The following is a 25105-nucleotide window of genomic DNA, read 5'->3' on the forward strand; positions in this document are numbered from 1 at the left end:
CCAAGCACATTTGAGGCATACTTGTATATGGATTTTGGCTCAGGATCAGCATTGAAAATTGTGTAAAAAAAACTCAGCATGTTTTAAATAAAAGCAGAAAACGTCATTGTAAAGTTAAGGATTTTTTTCATCCTCATTTAGGACTTACACAAGACACATAGAAAATGTGCCTATGGTGTGAGCAGACCCTAAGATTTTCATAATAACATAGGTTGCAAAAAGACCTGGGTGGATCAAGTTCAAAGATTTTTCAGACTCCTGATAATATTTTTAAACGATGCTCTTGCTCAGGAGGCACTTGTTGGCACACGTCAGTCTTAATGAAAGGGCTCGTATGAGAACAATGTGCTTTATTCATTAAGAGTCTAATGGGGAAGGTGCCTCCTTGTGCAAAGTGGAAACCCAGCGTAAGGAGACTTATAGGCCATGTGATGCTTCTCTGGGAATTTAAATATGCAAAAAGCCTTCTCAGAGAGGAAGAGGACTTGAACTCTAGTGGTACCTGTTAGGAGTAGCATTCCTAAAAGTCAGCATCAACCCTTTAACGAGTCTTACCTTTCACGACAGGATATAAACCAAACCAGAGACTCCATTTGCAGACAAATATTTTGGAGTGTTTGCCCCTCATCAATTTAAAGTGGCATACATCGCTTAAAGGATCTGTCACAAGGTTTCCCACTTATAAAGTAAGCCCTCATATACAGAATTCTAGAATGCTGTGTATATGTCAATTCATTCTGCAAGGCAATAAAATGGCCCAATGGGTGCACAGGCACAGGCGCTCTTTGAACTTTCCCCGACCATACGCATTACAATACTTTGCTGTGTAGAGAGAAGTACGCCTGCCCACTAGCGCGATGGAGGACACTGTGTGGATGATGTAAAATGCGTCATGCACATGAGGCAGGGAAAGAGGAAAACCATCGCAGGAAGAGAGGAGGCCCCAAATCAAGACCAGTGACCCCCATTGAACCAGACTGCGCCATAGGTGAGTATGATAAAAGCTAATTTGTTTGCCTTACAGAGTGGATTGGGGTCATATATGCAGCATTCTATAATGATGTATATGAGGGCGTACAGGTCCGTCTGTCTCCACTGTTCACCCTGCTGGATTTTTTGTATGTCCGAATAAAGGATTGACGTTTTTTAATTGGTTGAGTGCGCTCTACTCTTTTTCCTAATTGACTGTTTCATGGACTTGTACTTTGTGAGCTGCAGCTGAAGGAGTTAAGGGGTTATAACAATTCGGCTTGGCTTGGATTGAAAGGGTTGGAGGTAGTTGGATCTGACGTATAACAGCGGTGCGGATGTCTTTTTCTTTTCTCGTTGTTGTACAGGTGCTGGCCTTATTTTTTATGGGGAATACCTGGTGGTAGGTTCCCCTTACTGAATTAAGGCACATGTTTTCAGTGGGATACAATTTTGGAGTAAGTGGGTTAACTTTCATGAATATGTTGGACGAGTGTAGTCCTGCCTCTCTGCAGCCAAACTACGCTCATACTGCAGTAACTGGATGGAACAAGCGTGAAAAGTCCAAAAATTGCAAGTTATTTCTAAGTTTATGCCAGAATTCTGTAGTAAAAACCTTAATGACTTGATCCCGTAGTGATTTCCTGCTTGGTGCCTTACTTAAAGGGGTTGTCTGGCCTTAGGGCACAAGTCTGTGTGACTGTAGACTTGTAAATCCTCATACCGGAAGAGGCAGGCGCGTGTTCGTAAGTATGTGATTTGCATACATGTAGTCTCATGTCGACTATATGGGAGAGGCCTCACTCAATGCAAGTATATTCGACAAAGCCGGATAAGACCTGTCAGAATGCGCCTGGTAGTATGCAACTAGCATACTTGCGGTCACATGACCACCAGCTCCCATCGCCAGCACCAGAGAATCCTCACAGTGTGCGCGATTCAGAAGTCTGCAGTCACAGCGAGCGACTGCAGACTTGAGGCCTAAGGCTGGACATATTCTTAACTATGTTTGCTATATACCCAACTTTATCACGATGTGTTACTATCACTTATATTTTCTTAATGTTTTTACAACACACTTTTTTCATCACCATATACTGTATATTTTTGAGCATTAAATTTTATATTTCACATCATTCTAATACATTTTTATACTTATAGTTGTAAATGTTATTTTTACTGCAATATTTTATTTATTATTGTCATACACTGTTGTTATCATGCTATGAATTATTTTTCGTTTCTTTTTGCAATTGTTCATGAATATGGCTTATTGATTTATTTTATATTCTATGAATTTTACCGTAGTTTTCATTTTATCTATTTTCATGCTTCTGTATATTGTATTTCATCGTACCTATCATATTTACAACCCTGTGTCTGTTTTTTCTGACCACTTTTTCTGATGCTATTTTCATCCATCTATCTGTTGATTGTTTTTATGTAATTTGTCTAGCACTATTCACACTGGGCACCTTAGACAAATCAGTTCTCACTTTCATATTTGTTTATTTTTTCATTATTATCACATTATTGTGTTTGATCTTGCTCACCATCTCTTTCTTTATTTTGTAATCCTGCCTTTGCCCATGATACTACACAAAGCCCAGGAGAGGGTTAAAATTATTTGGCCCACCTTCTGACTGCTCCTGTAGTGCTGGCAGTGCACATGCACCTCCAGCGGATATCTATTTCCTCCTGCCTGCAGCACTCACTGAGCATTCACTTGCATTCCACCTGCCATGAGGTGTGGAGAACCATGCTACGCCTACCACTGTGGACATCAGAGGACCATGACGTGTCCTTTCCAGATTGGTCAGTATTTCTTTTTATGCGGCACTCGTCCTCCACCCTGACACGCCCCCTGAAGAAGCTGGGCGAAACGCTCATCACGGTGGAGGAACACAGCCAAACATTGTGCTCAATTCTCGCTTCATGTGTTAAGGTAAATATTGCCTAACTATATTATTGGCGTATACTTATACGTTGTTGACACCTTACTTGTTGGATATGTGCTAGGGTGGATTTGGGTGGTTATTTGGGACATATTCCCCTTTATTGCCATGCCCCCTCTTATACTCATTATATAGAATAAGGATTTATTCATTACTGGTTCTCTGGTTTACTTCATTTAAATCCCGGGATTCCCATTCCCAAGCAGTTTGTGTTGTTGCATATTGAAGTACCATATAATAACTATATTTTATAGTAAGGACTAGTAGTAGTTTTAGCTGTGTAGTGGCAGAGTAAGGCCTCATCAATTATCTGGCTGCGATCAATTACACTTTATAGCGACAGTTGTGCATCACACCTTCCTTTCTCATACACACGACCAGTGCCAAGGGCCCACCAGTAACCAACTCCAGGGCCCCACTTTTCAGCTACATGCAAATGTGACATTATCCTCAATCACTAATATATAACAATGAACTGGGTAGATTGTTACATCAATAAGATGCTGTCTCTGTCTGTACATAGTGATTCAAGTACATAGTGCCAAGTACTGCTCATATAAGAGGGTGGTGGCCCACCGGAGGATTCTCCTGCTCTCCGGTGGGCCAGTCCAAGCCTGCAAACAACCATTTGCTTTGTAAAGCAGAAAACCCACATCAGGCAATATATGTTGATGACAGATTTTCTGGCCTAATCACTAAACTGCTACATTTTCACATATGTTTTAACTTATCCGCAGCAGGCGCATAATACGTACAGTGGAGTAAAGAGATGATGTGCTGGAAACCAGTGACAATGACGATCCTTGTACTGGGAAAAAAAACAAGAAATGAGGAGTTAGATTTTCATGTCCTGCACAATGCAAACATTGTACACGCTACACAAGACAAGCATCTGGCACAACGGTAGAATATCAGACATGTGAAAAGGCAAACGGCGGTGTTATGAGTGTAACATACATTATAAAAGCTATACTACAAATACAAAGAGAATCAGTATTTATCAGGGTTAGAGAAACTGCTCTCCTCTGACTCCAGAAGATGCATCACTTCAGTAAAAGGGTTGGGACAGGAATGGCGCTCTTTCTGCTAAAAAAAACAATCTTTTTTTTTTTTTTTAAATTCTGGAGAACTTTTTTTTTTAACATTATCAAAGCCACTTAATTACCTTCTTCCATGCTGTCCCGGAAGGAACCTGAGTGACTGATTGCTCTTGGCCTGTCCTCTAATGAGGTAGCACTTCCTCCCAACTGAGAGTCTTCATATAATTCAAAGGAAGCATCTTGTGCAGGAATGCTGTTTGATCGCATCATGTTTAGTCCAGAAATTGAAAACTGAGATAGATTGGTGGGGCTTACTGCAAAAAAAAAAAGGATTTCAGAGAACATCAAGGATCTACTACGTGCATTGATGACATTTTTATAATCAGAAGAGGTGACGGCAGGTAGGAGGAGGTTTGCAGGGCAATGGTCTGGCAGGGACTGCTGATGTACCTACTTTTATCTTCAACTTTGGGAAGTGATGTTGTAGAACTACATCCATGACGAGCTAAGTGCTATCTGTTTGTCAAATAAAATGTAAAAAAAAAGTGCCACCGTAACTATATTATAGGCTAGAGCTACATTCAGATTTCTGGTTACTACTTAACCCCTTAAGCCCCGAGGGTGGTTTGCACGTTAATGACCGGGCCAATTTTTACAATTCTGACCACTGTCCCTTTATGAGGTTATAACTCTGGAACGCTTCAACGGATCTTGGCGATTCTGACATTGTTTTCTCGTGACATATTGTACTTCATTTTAGTAGTAACATTTATTCGATATAACTTGCGTTTATTTGTGAAAAAAACGGAAATTTGGCGAAAATTTTGAAAATTTCGCAATTTTCCAACTTTAAATTTTTATGCCCTTAAATCACAGAGATATGTCACGCAAAATACTTAATAAGTAACATTTCCCACATGTCTCCTTTACATCAGCACAATTTTGGAACCAAAATTTTTTTTTGTTAGGGAGTTATAAGGGTTCAAAGTTGACCAGCAATTTCTCATTTTTACAACACCATTTTTTTTTAGGGACCACATCTCATTTGATGTCATTTTGAGGGGTCTATATGATAGAAAATACCCAAGTGTGACACCATTCTAAAAACTGCACCCCTCAAGGTGCTCAAAACCACATTCAAGAAGTTTATTAACCCTTCAGGGGTTTCACAGGAATTTTTGGAATGTTTAAATAAAAATGAATATTTAACTTTTTTTCACACAAAATTTATTTCAGCTCCAATTTGTTTTATTTTACCAAGGGTAACAGGATAAAATGGATGCCAAACATTGTTGTACAATCTGTACTGAGTACGCTGATACCCCATATGTGGGGGTAAACCACTGTTTGGGCGCATGGCAGAGCTCGGAAGGGAAGGAGCGCCATTTGACTTTTAAATGCAAAATTGACAGGAATTGAGATGGGACACCATGTTGCATTTGGAGAGCCACTGATGTGCCTAAACATTGAAACCCCCCACAAGTGACACCATTTTGGAAAGTAGACACCCTAAGGAACTTATCTAGATGTGTGGTGACCACTTTGACCCACCAATTGCTTCACAGAAGTTTATAATGCAGAGCCGTAAAAATAAAAAATCATATTTTTTCACAAAAATGATCTTTTCGCCCCCAATTTTTTATTTTCCCAAGAGTAAGAGAAGAAATTGAACCTCAAAAATTGTTGGCCAATTTGTCCTGAGTACGCTGATACCCCGTATATGGGTGTAAACCATTGTTTGGGCGTATGGCAGAGCTCGGAAGGGAAGGAGCGCCATTTTACTTTTCAATGCAAAATTGACTGGAATTGAGATGGGATGCCATGTTGCGTTTGGAGAGCCCCTGATGTGCCTAAACATTGAAATCCCCACAAGTGACACCATTTTGGAAAGTAGACCCCTTAAGGAACTTATCTAGAGGTGTGGTGAGCACTTTGACCCAACAAGTGCTTCACAGAAGTTTATAATGCAGAGCCGTAAAAATAAAAAATCATATTTTTTCACAAAAATAATCTTTTCGCCACCAATTTTTTATTTTCCCAAGGGTAAGAGAAGAAATTAGACCACAAAAGTTGTTGTGCAATTTGTCCTGAGTGCGACGATACCCCATATGTGGGGGTAAACCACTGTTTGGGCGCATGGCAGAGCTCGGAAGGAAAGGAGCGCCATTTGACTTTTCAATGCAAAATTGACTGGAATTGAGATGGGACGCCATGTTGCGTTTGGAGAGCCCCTGATGTGCCTAAACATTGGAACCCCTCACAAGTGACACCATTTTGAAAAGTAGACCCCTTAAGGAACTTATCTAGATGTGTGGTGAGCACTTTGACCCAACAAGTGCTTCACAGAAGTTTATAATGCAGAGCCGTAAAAATAAAAAATCTTATTTTTTCACAAAAATGATCTTTTCGCCCCCAATTTTTTATTTTCCCAAGGGTAAGAGAAGAAATTAGACCACAAAAGTTGTTGTGCAATTTGTCCTGAGTGCGACGATACCCCATATGTGGGGGTAAACCACTTTTTGGGTGCATAGCAGAGCTCGGAAGGGAAGGAGCGCCATTTGACTTTTCAATGCAAAATTGACTGGAATTAAGATGGGACGCCATGTTGGTTTGGAGAGCCCCTGATGTGCCTAAACATTAAAAACCCCCACAAGTGACACCATTTTGGAAACTAGACCCTCTAAGGAACTTATCTAGATGTGTTTTGAGAGCTTTGAACCCCCAAGTGTTTCACTACAGTTTATAACGCAGAGCCGTTAAAATAAATTTATTTTTTTTTCGCAAAAATTTTTTAGCCCCCAGTTTTGTATTTTCACAAGGGTAACATAATAAATTGGACCCCAAAAGTTGTTGTCCAATTTGTCCTGAGTACGCTGATACCCCATATGTGGGGGGGAACCACTGTTTGGGCGCATGGCAGAGCTCGGAAGGGAAGGAGCGCCATTTGGAATGCAGACTTAGATGGATTGGTCTGCAGGAGTCACGTTGCATTTGCAGAGCCCCTGATGTACCCAAACAGTACAAACCCCCCACAAGTGACCCCATATTAGAAACTAGACCTCCCATGGAACTTATCTAGATGTGTTGTGAGAACTTTGAACCCCTAAGTGTTTCACTACAGTTTATAACGCAGACCCGTGAAAATAAAAATTCTTTTTTTTTTCACAAAAATGATTTTTTAGCCCCCAGCTTTGTATTTTTACAAGGGTAACAGAATAAATTGGACCCCAAAAGTTGTTGTTCAATTTGTCCTGAGTACGCTGATACCCCATATGTGGGGGGGAACCACTGTTTGGGCTCATGGCAGAGCTCGGAAGGGAAGGAGCGCCATTTGGAATGCAGACTTAGATGGATTGGTCTGCAGGCGTCACGTTGCATTTGCAGAGCCCCTGATGTACCCAAACAGTAGAAACCACCCACAAGTGACCCCATATTGGAAACTAGACCTCCCATGGAACTTATCTAGATGTGTTGTGAAAACTTTGAACCCCCAAGTGTTTCACTACAGTTTACAACGCAGAGCCGTGAAAATAAAAATCCTTTTTTTTCCCACAAAAATGATTTTTAGCCCCCCAAATTTTTATTTTCCCAAGGATAACAAGAGAACTTGGACCCAAAAAGTTGTTGTCCAATTTGTCTCGAGTACGCTGATACCCCATATGTTGGGGTAAACCCCTGTTTGGGCGCACGGGAGAGCTCGGAAGTGAAGGAGCACTGTTTTACTTTTTCAATGCAGAATTGGCTGGAATTGAGATCGGACGCCATGTCGCGTTTGGAGAGCCCCTGATGTGTCTAAACAGTGGAAACCCCCCAATTATAAATGAAACCCTAATCCAAACGCACCACTAACCCTAATCCCAACTGTAACCCTAACCACACACCTAACCCAGACACACCCCTAATTCTAATCCCAACCCTAATCCCAACCGTAAATGTAATCCAAACCCTAACCCTAGCCCCAACCCTAGCCCTAACCCTAACCCTAACCGGAAAATGGAAATAAATACATTTTTTTTAATTTTATTATTTTTCCCTAAGGCTAGGTTCACATTGCGTTAGGGAAATCCGTTTAGCACTAGCGGATTGCGCTAACACAATGTCTTTTTAGGTGTCGTGTTTAGTGGTCGCGTTAACGTCCCCGCTCTGGAAGATCGGGGATCGGACCTCGGGCGCGCCGCGGACGCTGCAAGCAGCGTCTGAGGCGCGCCACAAAAGAATGGCACCTTGCTAGCGCGAGCCGAAAATGGCACGCTCTAGCGATGCGCTACACCTGAAAATCACATTGCTGTCAATGGTTGTGCTAACGGACCCGTTGCACGGCGTTAATTGTGACATTTTCGCCGTGCAACGCTGTCCGTTAGCGTTAACCCATTAACGCAATGTGAACCTAGCCTAACTAAGGGGGTGATGAAGGGGGGTTTGATTTACTTTTATAGCGAGTTTTTTAGCGGATTTTTATGATTGGCAGCCGTCACACACTAAAAGACGCTTTTTATAGCAAAAAAGTTTTTGCGTCTCCACATTTTGAGACCTATAATTTTTCCATATTTTGGTCCACAGAGTCATGTGAGGTCTTGTTTTTTGCGGGACGAGTTGACGTTTTTATCGGTTACATTTTCGGACACGTGACAGTTTTTGATCGCTTTTTATTCCGATTTTTTTGTGAGGCAGAATGACCAAAAACCAGCTATTCATGAATTTCTTTTGGGGGAGGCGTTTATACCGTTCCGCGTTTGGTAAAATTGATGAAGCAGTTTTATTCTTCGGGTCAGTACGATTACAGCGACACCTCATTTATATCATTTTTTTTATGTTTTGGCGCTTTTATACGATAAAAGCTATTTTATAGAAAAAATAATTATTTTGGCATCGCTTTATTCAGAGGACTATAACTTTTTTATTTTTTTGGTTATGATGCTATATGGCGGCTCGTTTTTTGCGGGACAAGATGACGTTTTCAGAGGTAACATGGTTATTTATATCCGTCTTTTTGATCGCGTGTTATTCCACTCTTTGTTCAGCGTTATGATAATAAAGCGTTGTTTTTTGGCTCGTTTTTTTTTTTTTTTCTTACGGTGTTCACTGAAGGGGTTAACTAGTGGGCCAGTTTTATAGGTTGGGTCGTTACGGACGCGGCGATACTAAATATGTGTACTTTTATTGTTTTTTTGTTTTTTTTTTATGTAAAGAAATGTATTTATGGGAATAATATTTTTTTTTTCTGCTTTATTTAGGAATTTTTTTTTATTTTTTTTTTTACAAGTGTGGAAATTTTTTTTTTTACTTTTTCACTTTGTCCCAGGGGGGGACATCACAGATCACCGATCTGACAGTGTGCACAGCACTCTATCAGATCGGTGATCTGACATACAGCCGGGCAGGATTAGAGCTGCAGCTGCAGCCTGATCCTGACCCGGAAGTGCTCCCTGCAGGACCCGGATGCAGCCCGGCGGCCATTTTGGATCCGGGGACTGCAGGGAGAAGACGCTCGGTACACGGTGAGCACATCACCGTGTACCGATCGTCTCAGGGAAGCCCGCAGGGAGCCCCCTCCCTGCGCGATGCTTCCCTGCACCGTCGGCACACCGCGATCATCTTTGATCGCGGTGTGCCGGGGGTTAATGTGCCGGGAGCGTTCCGTGACCGCTCCTGGCACATAGTGCCGGATGTCAGCTGCGATAGGCAGCTGACACCCGGCCGCGATCGGCCGCGCTCCCCCCGTGAGCGCGGCCGATCGCATATGACGTACTATCCCGTCCATGGGAATTAAGTCCCAGGTCACCTGGACGGGATAGTACGTCATATGGGATTAAGGGGTTAAAGGAAATCAGTCACCAGGTCATTGTCACCTAATCTAAGAGCATAATGATGTAGAGACAGAGACCCTGATTCCAGCAATAAGGCCTTGTTTTATCATCAGGATATTATCGCTAGGGCACTAGTAAACCCGCTGCCATCTAGTCATCCATTTTCATTAGCTTTGTAGAAATTCACTGATTTCTGCCTATGCAGTGTACACAGAAAGCTGTTAATCCACTGATGTGGTTGTGGGTGGGGTAATACAGAGCTCAGCATTCAGAGAACTGGCAGATCTTATCAAAACTGCAGCAAGCAGCCCAGTAAACGACACATAGTTGGAATCAGGACCACTTGGCTTATATAATGGTTCTCTCAGATGGGGTAGCAAAAAGCTATGACAGATTCCCTTTAAACCAGGTGGGTGTGGTGGCATTGTTGGTGTAGGGGTTGCACCAGGGCCCTGGAGACTAGGTGGGTAAAGTGGGGCAAAAAAAGTCCCTTTGACACATATACGAAGGCCAATACTATGAACCACCCATATGAGGTGGGTGAGGCCCTGTATATAGATTTTACTTTGGGGCTCACAATCTTCAAGTTATACCATTAAAAATGTTAGTAGAGCCCTGTAATACTGTATATTGTATTGTGTTGCAGGCATTGTGAAATGGATAGTGTTTCCCTCAGGAGATAGTTGTGCAGGACCCAGTGTACTGACCACAGTCTCCAAAATGGAGCAAGTTCTGTGCACTCAGCAGGGATTACATGGAGAACTTGGCATGGCAGCACACAGAACTGTGATTACGGCACGGCATGACAATGAGATTTAACACATGCTGTAAATAAAGCAGAGTATTTGCGGAGTTACTCAACTTTTATTAAGATCAGGTCTACTCCTTACTTGAACCTAAAAGAAATTCTGTGGAGGAACCTGAAATAGGCTGTTTATGCACAAAATTAACTTTCCGATAAAGATCAGTTATAAAAAAGCAGTGGGCAATCACTAAATCATACATTATTATGATGACGCAACATTCAGTGCACCTTATGCTTTTAGGAAAATACAATATTGAGGAATTATAATTCCTTAAGGCGCAGAACGCAGGGTTCTCTTGCATGGGGAAGGGGAGGTTGCACTTAAAGTTTCTTTGGTTTCTAAGTGGAAACCTCAGGAAAAATTGAGAAACCTTTTACTTTAATGCAGTATAATAAAATTCATTCAGTATGGTTTGACATTTCGGTAATACTACTCAATTATATGAACCAATCATTTTGGAGTATATCTCAATCTAGTTGCTCCCCATCTGCCAAAAAAATGACATCAGAAGGTACCATAATCCTTTCCTTTTTTACTTTTCCATTTTATACTGATAAATAAGCTCCAGTGTTCTTAAAGCAAACCTGGCAGACTTTTACACCCTCGGCCTGGTGCTACATTCCCTGCCTAGCACCCTTCTCCTTTGGTTGATTGACATGTAAGGGTGTGACAGAGACTGTCCTACACCTGCCCATGAAGACAACAATTTGTGTAGTGTGAATATTGATATGCGGCTCTATTGCATTTTATTGTGAAATGTGTAAAGTGTGATGTGATTAATGCAAGGTGTTACCAGTACTGATGCTGCTGTGTGGGTACTGGAAGGTAAGGCCTAAGGTAACTGTGGTGCACTCAGCTCAGGGATAAGGACAGGATAGAAAATAGGGTAGTACTTAGCAAGTGGTAGGCCTTATTAGTCTACAGTAATAATAGGAATAGTTAGGGATACAGTTAAATGTCTGAGACCCGCCCAACAATCAAGTTATACAATTCAGCTAATTGCTTATTATTATTTCTTACCCAAATTGGAATAGTGATATTTCCCACTAGTAGAGGAGGACATGCCTGATGGGGAGACAAGCGGCGATTGGCTGCCGGTGTCTTGGAGCCCCCCAGTGGAATGAGAACGTAACCACTCTTTACCTTCCTCCTGACTGGTCTGTCGGGACGATGGCGTGTACCTGAGGAATAGAAAGAAAAAGAACATTTTGGTTGGTTTTATGAGTAACTCAGAAACTCTTGTCTGAGATATATAGATTATCATGAAGATATTTAGTTTGCTGAAAATTTTAAATTATAATGTGTCGGATACAGGTCACTCAGTATAAGCGGGTGCTTGGGAGGGGTATAACACCATGTAAATGAAGAAGAGGGCTGGTACTCCTTGCAATCTTCAAGTATGGATTTCTTTAATGGTGCAATCCAAAACAAATATTGTGACTTTTGGGTCCACATTAGACCTTCATCGGACAGAATGCCATAGAAGAGTATATGTATGTAATAACCATGCATGCCAGAGCAACGTGTATTGGTGGTGAAAAAAGCCTCACGATATTTGTTTTGGATTGAACTATTTAAGAGTATACAACATTAAAGTGAACCTGTCAGCAGGATATTGCTAAGTAACCTACAGACATTGTCAGGTTTGCGCTGTTATACTGATTAAAATTATACCTGGGGTGAATAAATCCGTCTTGTGGTTCTTGTCTAATCAGTGTTAGAAGTTCTCAGTTAATGATATGCCGGTGCTCCAGGGTGGGATTGTAGGCACAGTCTTATCTTCCTGCTCTAAGCCAGAGAAACCAAGGAAAGACCTGAGCACAGGCAGCCCCGATTACACAAGAACCACAAGACCCCAGGTATAATTTTAATGAGTTTAACCGTGCCAACCTGACAGTGTCTGCAAGTTACTGAGCACACTCCTGCTGACAGGTTTACTTTAAGATTTCAAGGAATGCAGGACCTCCTCTTCATGAAAATTTTAATGAAGCATACTATTTGCTGAATAATAAAAGCTACAATGACATCAGATGAAAAGGGTTGTACTATTGTGCTTTATGATAAAATCATAACATTCAGCAGCTTAGTTAAATTAAGCACTAGGTGCAACATATGAGGAATAGGGGCATATAACATGATGATATAATATGGTATTAGTTTGTGACCCAGAGAAAAGACCCAACCTTAAGCATTTACAAAATGGGGAATTATAAACTATGGCCACTGTAAAAGAGCACCTAATTATTTTGAAATGCACCAGACTTTAACATAATGATATAAAGATAAAAAGACTAAAAAACATGCACAACAGTTTTACCCAAATTCACCTATGTATACATTTAATTTCATGTTTAAATGTGTATAAAAATCTATATATTTTGTTATACTCTAAAACCACTAGTAGCTATTTTTTTCTATAAAAATGAATTATAAGCCTATTCTTTAACCCCTTTCTGCCCTCGGACGGGATAGTACGTCCGAGGTCAGATCCCCTGCTTTGATGCAGGGCTCCGCGGTGAGCCCGCATCAAAGCCGGGACATGTCAGCTGTTTTGAACAGCTGACATGTGCCCGTAATAGGCGCGGGCAGAATCGCGATCTGCCCGCACCTATTAACTAGTTAAATGCCGCTGTCAAACGCAGACAGCGGCATTTAACTACCGCTTCCGGCCGGGCGGCCGGAAATGTCGTCATCGCCGACCCCCGTCACATGATCGGGGGTCGGCGATGCGTCAGGATGATAACCATAGAGGTCCTAGAGGCCTCTATGGTTACTGATCACCGGTGGCTGTGAGCGCCACCCTGTGGTCGGCGCTCACAGCACACCTGCATTTCTGCTACATAGCAGCGATCAGCAGATCGCTGCTATGTAGCAGAGGCGATCGAGTTGTGCCTGCTTCTAGCCTCCCATGGAGGCTATTGAAGCATGGCAAAAGTAAAAAAAAAAAGTTAAAAAAAATGTGAAAAAAATAAAAAAAATATAAAAGTTTAAATCACCCCCTTTCGCCCCAATCAAAATAAATCAATAAAAAAAAATCAAATCTACACATATTCAGTATTGCCGCGCTCAGAATCGCCCGATCTATCAATTAAAAAAAAGCATTAACCTGATCGCTAAACGGCGTAGCGAAAAAAAAATTCAAAACGCCAGAATTACGTTTTTTAGGTCGCCGCGACATTGCATTAAAATGCAATAACGGGCGATCAAAAGACCGTATCTGCACCAAAATGCTATCATTAAAAACGTCATCTCGGCACGCAAAAAATAAGCCCTCAACCGACCCCAGATCAAGAAAAATGGAGACGCTACGAGTATCGGAAAATGGCGCAATTTTTTTTTTTTTTTAGCAAAGTTTGGAATTTTTTTTCACCACTTAGATAAAAAATAACCTAGTCATGTTAGGTGTCTATGAACTCGTACTGACCTGGAGAAGCATAATATCAGGTCAGTTTTAGCATTTAGTGAACCTAGCAAAAAAGCCAAACAAAAAACAAGTGTGGGATTGCACTTTTTTTGCAATTTCACCGCACTTGGAATTTTTTTCCCGTTTTCTAGTACACTACATGCTAAAACAAATGATGTCGTTCAAAAGTACAACTCGTCCCGCAAAAAATAAGCCCTCACAAGGCCAAATTGACGGAAAAATAAAAAAGTTATGGCTCTGGGAAGGAGGGGAGTGAAAAACGAACACGGAAAAACGAAAAATCCCAAGGTCATGAAGAGGTTAATATATCATATTTGGTACTACAATGCAGGACATAACTACTGGAAAGTTTAAAGCTGACTATATAGATGTGTTAAGGGGAGTAAACTAATTATTTAAATGTATTCTCTTCCCAGAGGATACACCATAAATAAATGATAGCTGCAGGTCCCAACACTGGGAACCACACCTACCTCCAAAGGAGTACCCCATTTTGAGTCACATCAAATGAAAAGGTGGCCATATACAGTAATGACAAAAAGCAAGTACATCCCCTTTGAATTCTATGGTTTTACAAAAAAAAGTCATAATTAACATCTGGTCCTTATAAGGTGTTAAAATTTGTTAAATACAATCTCAGATGAACAATGTGACGTATTACAATGTCCCATTATTTATTTTGTAAAAACTAGACCAAAATGCTAGAGCAGTGGGTGAAAAATTAAGTACACCCCATGAATCAATAGCTTGTAGAAACACTTTTAGCATCAATAACTTCATTTTTTATGAATACCAATCTCAGTAAATATCTCAGTTAATATGAAGCTTTTGTGTTGATATGCTGTATCTTGTTTTCGCAAATGTGGTTCAGGGCATTATGACCAAACATCAATACTTTTGTCTCGTTTGTCCAAAGGACATTGTTCCAGGTATCTTATGGTTTGTTAAGTTGCAACTTTTGCGAATTTTTGCTGAGCTACCATGTTCACTTTATAAAGAAAAGGCTTACGCGTAGCAACCCTTCCAAACAGGTTGTTCAGTATCTTTCTAAATGTGCTGTTATGAACTAGAATATTTAACATGATGAGGCCTTTAGAATCTGAGCTGCAGCTCTTGGGTTTTTTTGCAATTTCTCTAAGCACTGCACAGTTCAACTTTGGGGTGATTTTTCTGGGATGTCCGCTACCGGAAAGATTGTCAGTTGTTTTGAATTTTATGCTTCATTTTTCAGACAGTGTTTCTGCATTTTGACCTAGTTATTGTTACATAAATAAATAAGGATGTGGTAAAATTTGTCTTGTGCTTTTGCTCATTTGAGATGGTATGTATCTACTTTTAAAACCTTCTAAGGACCAGATTTTTCCCATTATGTCCCTGATGCATAAACCGATTGAATTCAAAGAGGGAGTTCTGAAAATTGCATAGCACATGCTTAAGCAACTGTTTACAAAAATCCCGTAGAAGTAACAGGAAAAGCTATGCATGTACGATCACCCTCCACTCGCACTGATATGAGACAAACTCCTGTTATTGAAAAAGCTGCAATTCTCAGATGTGGAAACTACATCCATGAGACATTTATGGTGTATCCTGTTGAAATGTCAAAGCTCCAAGTTGAAAATACCTCCTTAATTTGAAGTTGAAAAGAGAGGCACCTTAAAAGTAACCTCATTAGTAAGTAAAAGTCTATTACAACACAGTGCACATATGTCACAGACTATCATTTTATCTGTATACTGTGCAAGATATTGAAAGGCACTTGAAGGCATGTGCCTAAGGAGTACATAAATATGTTTACTAATAGAGGTGGTGGAAATCGACTCCCAAGACCCAGTCCATTGGCCGCAACAGTGATCTGTGGCCATTGATAGAAGTAGGAGAACGACCAGGTGCCTGACAGCATCTACATTTCTTCATATGTGCATCATATGGTTCAGTAAGAGTTGGTTCTCACACTCCCGTCAAGTGGCCAGAGAACACCATCATGGCCAATGGCTTTGGATGTCCGAATCGATTCGCACAAACTCTATCTACTAACCAATGACTATGGAGTCTGCGCACTTTAGAAAATAATGTCCAATTCTAAATAAACTAGATATAAAAAAACTCTACAAAACAAAATTTAATTAGACATTCACAACACCTTTTTGTCTAGGTAGGAAATTCAGCGTTTTTACTAATGGAATGTGTGCTCTGTTGGAGAACATCACCGAACAGGGAACCATTAACAGCTGTTTTCATGCATCCAAAAGTAGCAGCTGAACGTTCCTGTATTTGTTAGCCTCTAAGTATTAATTAGTTGCTTCAGGCCATTATTTCACTGATTTTAGCTGCACACCATTAAACCTGTGCATAAAAACAGCTAGAAATGATATGCCACAGTAAGCAATAGAAATGGAAATGCTTAGCTTCTCAACCAGGAGTACTTTGCAGAGTAGGTTGCTGTAATAGAGCAATTGTACCATTTTCCCATGTGTAAAATATACACTTATAACAACATACCATTAATTTACAGACAACATTTAAAGCAGTGCACAACGCTGGATACAAAAGACTGGAGAAAAAGATACATAGATCAATAGGAACGAAAGTAAAAGCAGCCAACAAGGAATCAAAGATGAGTCAAAGATTTTGAGCTTAGATTCTTGAGTTTGTTCTGAAACACTGAAGACACATTATCTCGCCTGGTCCTGTACCATGAAGATGCACTGTAGAGCCATGACAAGTAAGCTTCTTGGCCAGTGATTTCTATAATAAATACTTTCATGGCTTAGGAAGTTCATTCTTACTGTCAACTAGCACTTTTCAGCCAAGGTTCTGTGACCATATCCTAGACGATATGCTACGGTACATTCACAATGACTTTTTAAAGCAGATCTGCTCCAAAATCCACACCAAAAAGCTATATGTGAACGCACTCTTTCTAAAGAAATATCCAGAATGTTTCTAATGAAAGGGAAATTGATCGGCATCAAACAGTGAGGAACCAAATAGACTGACAGAAAGCAAGAGACGCCCAAAGTGTACCAAGGCAGCAGTCAAGCTCAAGGAGTGTTTGTACCTCAGTCCCTTTTTGGGCAGGGTGTTTCGGTCAAGTTGCAAACTGTTAAGATAAAGATAACCCCTACAAATAAGACAAAAATATTAACAGAAAAAAAGTTATTGCTATTTAAAATGTGTACAATATAAAAAGAAGAGAGCCTACAGTTACTCACTCTTGGTCATTATACTTTCCACTATTGTGTCCTAGCATGCACTTAAAATGCTGCCCTATTCATTTTTATACTATGTGTTTTTATATTTAGGCCACAGTATACAGACCGTAAGGTTGTGTTCAAATTACGTTTTATTCTGGCATTTTTTGAGCTGGGAAAAAGGTCAAAAGCTTCAAATATATTCAAAAGATTCTTTCTACTTAATTTCTGTGGAAAAATAGCTTGATGTTCATACGTTCGGGCTTTTGGATTTTGAGTGTCTTTTAAATGCTCTGGGCTTCCAAAAACGCCAAGACATAACAAGTCCATTCCAAAAGACTTTTTCTGACAGGAGGACCATCCATAATTCATAATAGCAATCAAGGCTAAAAACAATGCCCAGAGGATGCCATGGCACCTTTCTGATCATATTGAAAATGATAGCAGTTTATTCAGTGATTAACGGATCAAAAAAAATCGGAAAATCTCCCCCAAAGAAAGGACCAACAAAAACATTACAAAAATTGAATTAAAAAAATCCTCAGAAAATGGCTGTGACAATGATCAATTCCTGAAACCTCTTCTGCTTGGAAAACAAATGTTTTTAACAGCCAGGAAAAAACGTAGTATGAACAAACCCTAAACATGGTAGCATCATTTTGGAGGGCAAAATTCCTTATGAACTAAATAGCAACATGTATAGTTGAGCACTTATTCAGCGCCTGAATGCCATCATCTTGGGCCCCTGAGCATTTAACAAGCCCCCAAGAGGCCTAGACATGACATCGCTGGTGCCTTGGTAAATGCTAAAAGCTCCCATGATGTCAGCATTCGAGTGCTGAAGAAGAACGTTCATAGGAACTTAGTCTTGGTCCAGCTGCCATGGAGTACTCTAGTAACATGTCTTAAAATCTCAAAGAATTTCGGAATTCTGAAAGTCCACAATCGGAAGGGTTACTTCTGATGAAGACAACCTCTTTATATGCGCTTGACAGCTGATTGATGCTGCCAGAACCATGGCACTGCCATTTCTGCCATTTCGGGTCGGTATGGTATGTTTCGTACTGAAATGTTGCTGCGGTCTTTAAGCAAAAACATTCAATTAAATGCTTGGTGGACCAGTCCTGGTGACTTTTCACCACTCCAATCATGCTGGCTAGCTCTCAATAAATGTACTCATGTATGTGTGTTTTAATTATGGAGATTTGATTGTTAGCCTCACTGGGCACAGTGACTAATGTGAATGACAACAACCTCTGTACATAATAAGTTGGTTCTACATAATAAACAGGAAATAAAAAAAAAAGAAAATTGTCAATTATTCTTGACAAACCTACTCACCTTTCTGAGAGGGTTGATCTCACACTACCAGTCCGCATAAGCATGCTTTGTAGTTCTTGCGTACATGTTGTCAGTCCAGATAATGATCCATGATGACTGAGAGGTAAATCTATGGACTCTGAGCTGGTATGAAGACTTGTCAAAGATTGGTAACTAGGAGTATCTTTACTACCGGCAGACGAACTGCTCAAATTAGTTGGCCACACCTGACCACCTGATGTAAACGAATGAACTGAAGCTGGGCTGGAGGCCAAGGAATGTCCTAAGCTGATAACATCAGGGGTTAATTCATTGGGTTTGCTGAACAAAGGGCTGCTGCTTCCACTCTGTCCTCCTGCGCTTCCCATGCTACCTGTCCCCGATGATGGAGAATCCAAACTGCCTTGTCTGGCCAGGGAGGTGCTGCTGGGGCTGGACATGACGGAAGCAGACTTCACAGCATCGACACTGCCAGGGGAAGAGGGTTTATTTCCTGCTTTTGTACCAAATAATCTGCAAAATAATAGAAAATGTCAGAAATGTATTATGTCGCGTTTTTTTTGAATTTTCATGACCAGGAGCTCATAAATAATTTATGGACTACATGGATCATTGATCTATCTCAGTAGCTGCAATAACATGCTTGATTGACTCAAAACATTGGAAATAAACTATATGGAGGATGTAATGAATTACGGGAAGGAAATACTCACACGCTGTAAACAGATTTAACAAAGTGTTAAATGAGATTTATAAATTTCCCATTCATATTAATTCTTATACGCTGTCTTACAATTGTTCTAACATACTATGGGCCCGATATATCAAGACCAGCATTGTTCACGCATCACGGTTGTGATGAGGAGGCATGGTACAGTCAGATGACGAGGCGCACACCAAATCATAAATCAGGAGTGCTGGACAAGAGCTGTGCACTTCTACCTGCTCCTTGCCAAAAATCTTACTCCAGTTCTTGCTAAGATTTGTGGCATAGTGAACGTTGTCAATCATCATGAATTTGACAAGTGGCTGTCACCATGCCCCAGCTCTTGCAAAGGCCAAAAGTTGCGCCAAAATGACGCGAATTTTCAACCTTCTTGGGTCAGGATACTGGCATAAAAGCTGGCCAGAATCAATTCTTCTTCTAGGGGGTCTTCCCTACCTTTTCTCTTGGCTCCACATATCACAAGATGTATGGCGTGAGATGACCAGGTTTTAAATAGACCATGCTTTTGCGTTACTAAGTGTATGCTAATTGCATCTATGGGTGACCACTCAGTGGTTGTGATGTAAATTCCAGCCTGTCAAGGGTTATGCTAGCAAGGCACGATAACGCATTAAATTTGCCTTGTGACAAACTAAGCCCTTAAGAAAATTTGACATTGAAATTTTCAGTACACGTCCTGGTCATGTGATGGTCACACATCTTGCTTTCTATCTATCTAGCATGACACATGATCATATGTGATGACTCCATCATATATGCTAGGATTATCCAAGATCAAATATTCTAGTATTGGTCACATGTGGCCTTACAAATACAAATAATTCGTTTTTCTAATGTAATTTGTGCTGACAATTATACTTCTGGCCCAAAATGCACCACCAATAACAGCTGCCCCCCTTAATATAACACTGATGTTGTCTTATGTGTCAGCCTTAGGCCCCAGGGAACAAAAAGGGAATGATACATCTGCACGCACTAGAACTAGGAATGCCTATATGCAGAATAAAGGATTTGTACATTGGCTTCTTAATAATAGATCTGTGGCTGTACAAATATAATGCCAGATCTAGAAGATGTGCTTTATAGTGGACATTAAATGAAACTAATAAAAATATGTTTTCATTACCTTATTAGTGACAAGAAAATAGACGATTTCTATGATAATACACAAAGTTATTCCTTGAAGAAGAAATGTAAGAAAAAAAGTGAAATATCTACTTTGCCCACAAGGGGGAGACAGCTCCCCACACCGAATACATCATTTTTCCTGCTCTGTAGATAAGGAATCATTTTATTTGCCATCATTTTTGTTCACATGGTCAGAATGTAAATGTAGAAATCACTTTATCTATAAGAGGTGGGGTTACAGCAGTAGAGCAGAGATGTAACAATAACTGCTACAGCTAATCACAAATGTGTTCTTTTATTGCATATATTTATGAGACTCCTATCTGCAGGATAGGAATTATCCTTTCCTAATTACGCATTCCTTGAAAGTATGAATGTTGTGATAACATAATTTATTTCAGACATGATCATTTATTGAAAATTGTTTTAAAGGAAAGAAGCAATGTCTAAAAATAAATGTATTAATAATAATAATAATAATAATAATAATATGTGCCTACTCTACAGTATGGCAGGTGTTATGAACAGGTAATTCAGAACCACAATGGACATTGAAGTTCAGAGCACACAAAGTGACCTGACAATTACCAAAAACAAAGGACGAGCTCTGAGACGTGGGAACTCTGCTGACCGCAATCCCTAATCCTAACACACCACACTAGAGGTAGCCGTGGATTGCGCCTAACGCTCCCTATGCAACTCGGCACAGCCTGAGAAACTAACTAGCCCTGAAGACAGAAAAATAAGCCTACCTTGCCTCAGAGACATTCCCCAAAGGAAAAGGCAGCCCCCCACATATAATGACTGTGAGTAAGATGAAAATACAAACACAGAGATGAAATAGATTTAGCAAAGTGAGGCCCGACTTACTGAATAGACCGAGGATAGGAAAGATAGCTTTGCGGTCAACACAAAAACCTACAAACAACCACGCAGAGGGGAAAAAACACCCTCCGCACCGACTAACGGTACGGAGGTGCTCCCTCTGCGTCTCAGAGCTTCCAGCAAGCAAGAAAAACCAATAAAGCAAGCTGGACAGAAAAAATAGCAAGCAAAAATAACACAAGCAAAACTTAGCTTAGATAGACAGGCCACAGGAACGATCCAGGAGGAAGCAAGACCAATACTAGAACATTGACTGGAGGCCAGGATCAAAGCACCCGGTGGAGTTAAATAGAGCAGCACCTAACGACTTAACCTCATCACCTGAGGAAGGAAACTCAGAAGCCGCAGTACCACTCTCATCCACCAAAGGAAGCTCATAGACAGAACCAGCCGAAGTACCACTCTCGACCACAGGAGGGAGCTTGGCCACAGAATTCACAACAGGGAGGGATTCTGCGTGTTCTGCCATGTGCATTAAGAGTAATGCTTAAAGGGAACCATGGGCAGCATAAATGATATGTTGCACGTCAAGGAGAACAGTTTTCGCTGCCAGAATTGTGCTAGAATTTTAGCAAATTTATCCTAAGAAATTATTACATCATATTAATGTACGTACTGTAGAATTGTTCATAAATTTCCTGAACCCATAAACGCGTTGTCTACCAAATTAAATTTCTTTAATAATGTGCCCATGGCTGTCCTAGTGTAAAACCCCCCCACATATTCATCTACTGGACTGCTTCCTCTTCCAGTGGGGGGCTTTTAAGAGGGCAGAAAAAACAGTTCCCTAGCTCTCTCAGTATAGGTTGTTTTTACATTAGGACCACCATGGGCCCATTTTAAAGTAATTAAAAGTAGTGAACAAAGTCTTAACGTGAAGGTCAGTCAGCAGCGCAGCCTTCACATTGTCTATAACTTCATCAGAAAAAAAGCGTTGCATGTTCTATTATTTTTTCCTGCCTTTCTGACAATGTGAAATTTAATGTACCCTGATAGAAATGTAAACCTAGCCCAATGTATTGTGTTATTTCCTGACACACTGACACCATTTCTGAGTCCCAGAAAACTTCATGCGAGTCTCAATGCCATAGCGTTACCAGCAAACCTATCTGACAAATGGTGATGGTGCAGAGAACACATATCAGCCATACACACGGTCTCACCTTCGGAATGTAGGAGAAGCAATATCAGGATATTTCGATCCCGGCTGCCTTAGACCTTGAGTACCGCAGGCACTGGCTGATGTCGGACTTGATTTAGGAGAACTTGATAAAGAGACACTTTCTGAATCGGACACCTTGTCCTTGTCTTTGTCTGCTTGGGTGATGCTGACAGGACTGGAGCGCTCGGAGATTTTTGAAGGTTCTCGTAGTTTACTGCCCGTTGCACCGGCTGATTTGCTGCTGACATTTGAGTCAATGCTACTTGTGCTTGACCTGTGTCCTCCCCTTCCTGCGATACCACTAGTACTGGACTTCGAAGGTCGCGGCAAGCTTCGATACTGCAGAGTGGCTTTAGAGTTGGCCAGCAACACGCCATCATCTTGATTTGACCCATCAAAACTTGTCTTCCTGCCAGCACCTTTACCTCCAATTCCCGATGACTTGGGCATTTTCCCCAGTGTCGCTGATCCACTAGTCACAGTTACCCCACTTCCAGTTACTGTGGGGGAGCTAACTCCAGCTTTCTTAAAGCCAAATGAGCCAGTGGCTGTTGGTCGTGCAATTCCGGAAGGTGGCTTTTTACCTTCATCCCCACTGCTTTTTCCTGCGTCTGAGGGGGAGCGCTGCAAAGGGCCACCTTTAAGCGGCGCTTTCACTTTTTCAGAAGCTTTTACATCATCTGTTTTTCCTAGTCGAAAATGATGAATGCATTCATAACAGAGGAATATTAGAAAAATACATTAAGGTATTTAAAAAAGAATGAAATATAAAAACAGCAAGAAAAATAGATTATTTTTCACACCTGGCGTTTTTAGTGAGCCGCTTCCGGATTTGTGCCTAGATGACGTCGTTCCTATTTGGGCAGTCATTCCTCGCCTCCATGACCCAGTCTGAGAGATAGATAGAGACTTTTGTCCTCCTTTTTCTGCATCGTCGGACAGCCCAGATGAAAGCCCTTTCCATTTGCTACTCTCCATACTGAAATCATATTCATCGTCTTGTTTCTTCATCTCATCATTGCACCAAGTCTTCTCAGCTTCTGTCTTTAGCTGCAGCACATAGAGCAGATCTATAGTTAAATACTAGGTACAGCAATGTGGATTTGTTATACTGTTTATAAAAAAACAACATGCCACCTTAAACTGCTGCTTGTACGGCACGCTCTAAAATATCAGTTTGCCATCATCATTTTTTTCCTGTATTTGTACAATGAACACAACTAGTAGTCATTTGACTTTTCAGGAATAACCCTGTATGACAGTGTATGTGAACCTTTATGGCCAGCAGGAGGCACTATTTCCAGTCAGTTTATAGGTGCAGCATTATACATAATGTTATCAAAAAACTGTAAAGTTTCGAAACAGAATGACATATTTTCACTTACAATAAAAACACAAAATATATATAAATATCCAAAACTAAAGTAATGCTCAAAAATAATTATTTTCACATTAGAGACTACTTTCAAAATGCAATTCTGCAAAGAAAGGAATAAACCTTCTTAATGTAACACTTTAAGCAAGTGTTTTATGCCTAGTGTAGGGGTAGTGCATGCGAGAGGGGTTTACTTACCGTGGGATCTTTTGGTCTTAAATGGGTTGTCCAGTGAAGATTACCTATCTGCAGGGAATAGTCCATCCACTGGGCAGCGCAACAATTGGCAGAATGGGCACCTTTATCCTAGTTAGAATGGAGTGGTAACGGTCATTCCCACATTCATTCCTTATGAGGCTGTCGAGCTTGTCTTATTTCAGCAGTCCCATAGAGAAAGAATGGATCGGCGTTCGGGGATGTGCACTGTGGAGCGCCCCCGTAGGGCCGTGGGGTACTCGGATCCAGGCCCTTCTGTTCTCAGAGGGGATGTCACGGTGGCTGACCCAGTCCGTGGCCCTCAGGAAGGCCGGTGAAGTTGTGTTCTGGATCTATACTGCTTAGATCTTGCCTCTGCCAGCAACACAATCAGCTGACTGCTGGTGGCGCTAAGTGTCAAATGCCCACCAATATGAAATTGTTGTCAAATCCATTGCAGCTTATGCAGCAGAAATTTACATTTTAAACTTCAAATTCATAAACAGATTATGATCGACTGTAATGGAAATGTGATGATGGCTGGCACTTACCGGTGTGTGATTGGTTTTCCTTGGAGAAAATGCATTGGAATAGGAACCAATAGAGGATGTATTCAGGTCATCATTGCTGAGGTTATCAAGTGTATCACTAAGGCCACTGCTAGCAGAACTGCTGTCATCCCAACTACAAAAAAAGAAGTCCATGTTGTTAGTGCTGTACTAAAGTAACGCTGCCACTGTATATTACCAAAGTACTCCATCACATAATCACATCCATCGCTTAGAAAAAACGGCTAACAATACTACACAACCAGTGTCACATGGCGTGTCTCTGCTGTCACTTCACATAAAGCTTACATAGTTGGAGGTTTGTTATGAAGGAGTAAATTCATAAAGATAGAGAGCTAAAAAATCTCTCCGGTGATGCCATTACATGCCTTGGCAACCACACACTGGATGTCCTTGGAACACATGTTCAGCAGAGGTTTACCACCTGTGTAATTACCTTCATGTAAAAAGCGAGATTTTCCATTCAATACAATTTTTAAAGCTCTTTAAATGCTTTCAGCAGCTCAGAAACCCCCCAAACAAAAGAACGCATGTGACAAAGACTTTTTG

General features: G+C 40.8%; 1 protein-coding gene across 9 annotated transcripts in view; it reads right to left on the reverse strand.

The window, feature by feature from the left end:
• The window catches only part of NAV3 (neuron navigator 3), a 1008138-nt gene that overhangs the window by 84413 nt on the left and 898620 nt on the right, over window positions 1–25105 (reverse strand). For 7 of the 9 annotated variants that reach the window (XM_069764543.1, XM_069764542.1, XM_069764540.1 and 4 more), the window contains 8 exons: window positions 24539–24671; window positions 23221–23467; window positions 22419–23106; window positions 18537–19028; window positions 17063–17125; window positions 11598–11758; window positions 4090–4278; window positions 3680–3732 (listed from right to left, as the gene is read on the reverse strand). In XM_069764543.1, the coding sequence (XP_069620644.1) occupies window positions 3680–3732; window positions 4090–4278; window positions 11598–11758; window positions 17063–17125; window positions 18537–19028; window positions 22419–23106; window positions 23221–23467; window positions 24539–24671 (2026 nt within the window). The remainder of the gene's footprint in view (window positions 1–3679; window positions 3733–4089; window positions 4279–11597; window positions 11759–17062; window positions 17126–18536; window positions 19029–22418; window positions 23107–23220; window positions 23468–24538; window positions 24672–25105) is intronic. The other 2 variants (XM_069764539.1, XM_069764545.1) reach the window with 1 other exon arrangement.

This window comes from Ranitomeya imitator, chromosome 4, assembly GCF_032444005.1.
Source record: "Ranitomeya imitator isolate aRanImi1 chromosome 4, aRanImi1.pri, whole genome shotgun sequence".
Classification (NCBI taxonomy): domain Eukaryota; kingdom Metazoa; phylum Chordata; class Amphibia; order Anura; family Dendrobatidae; genus Ranitomeya; species Ranitomeya imitator.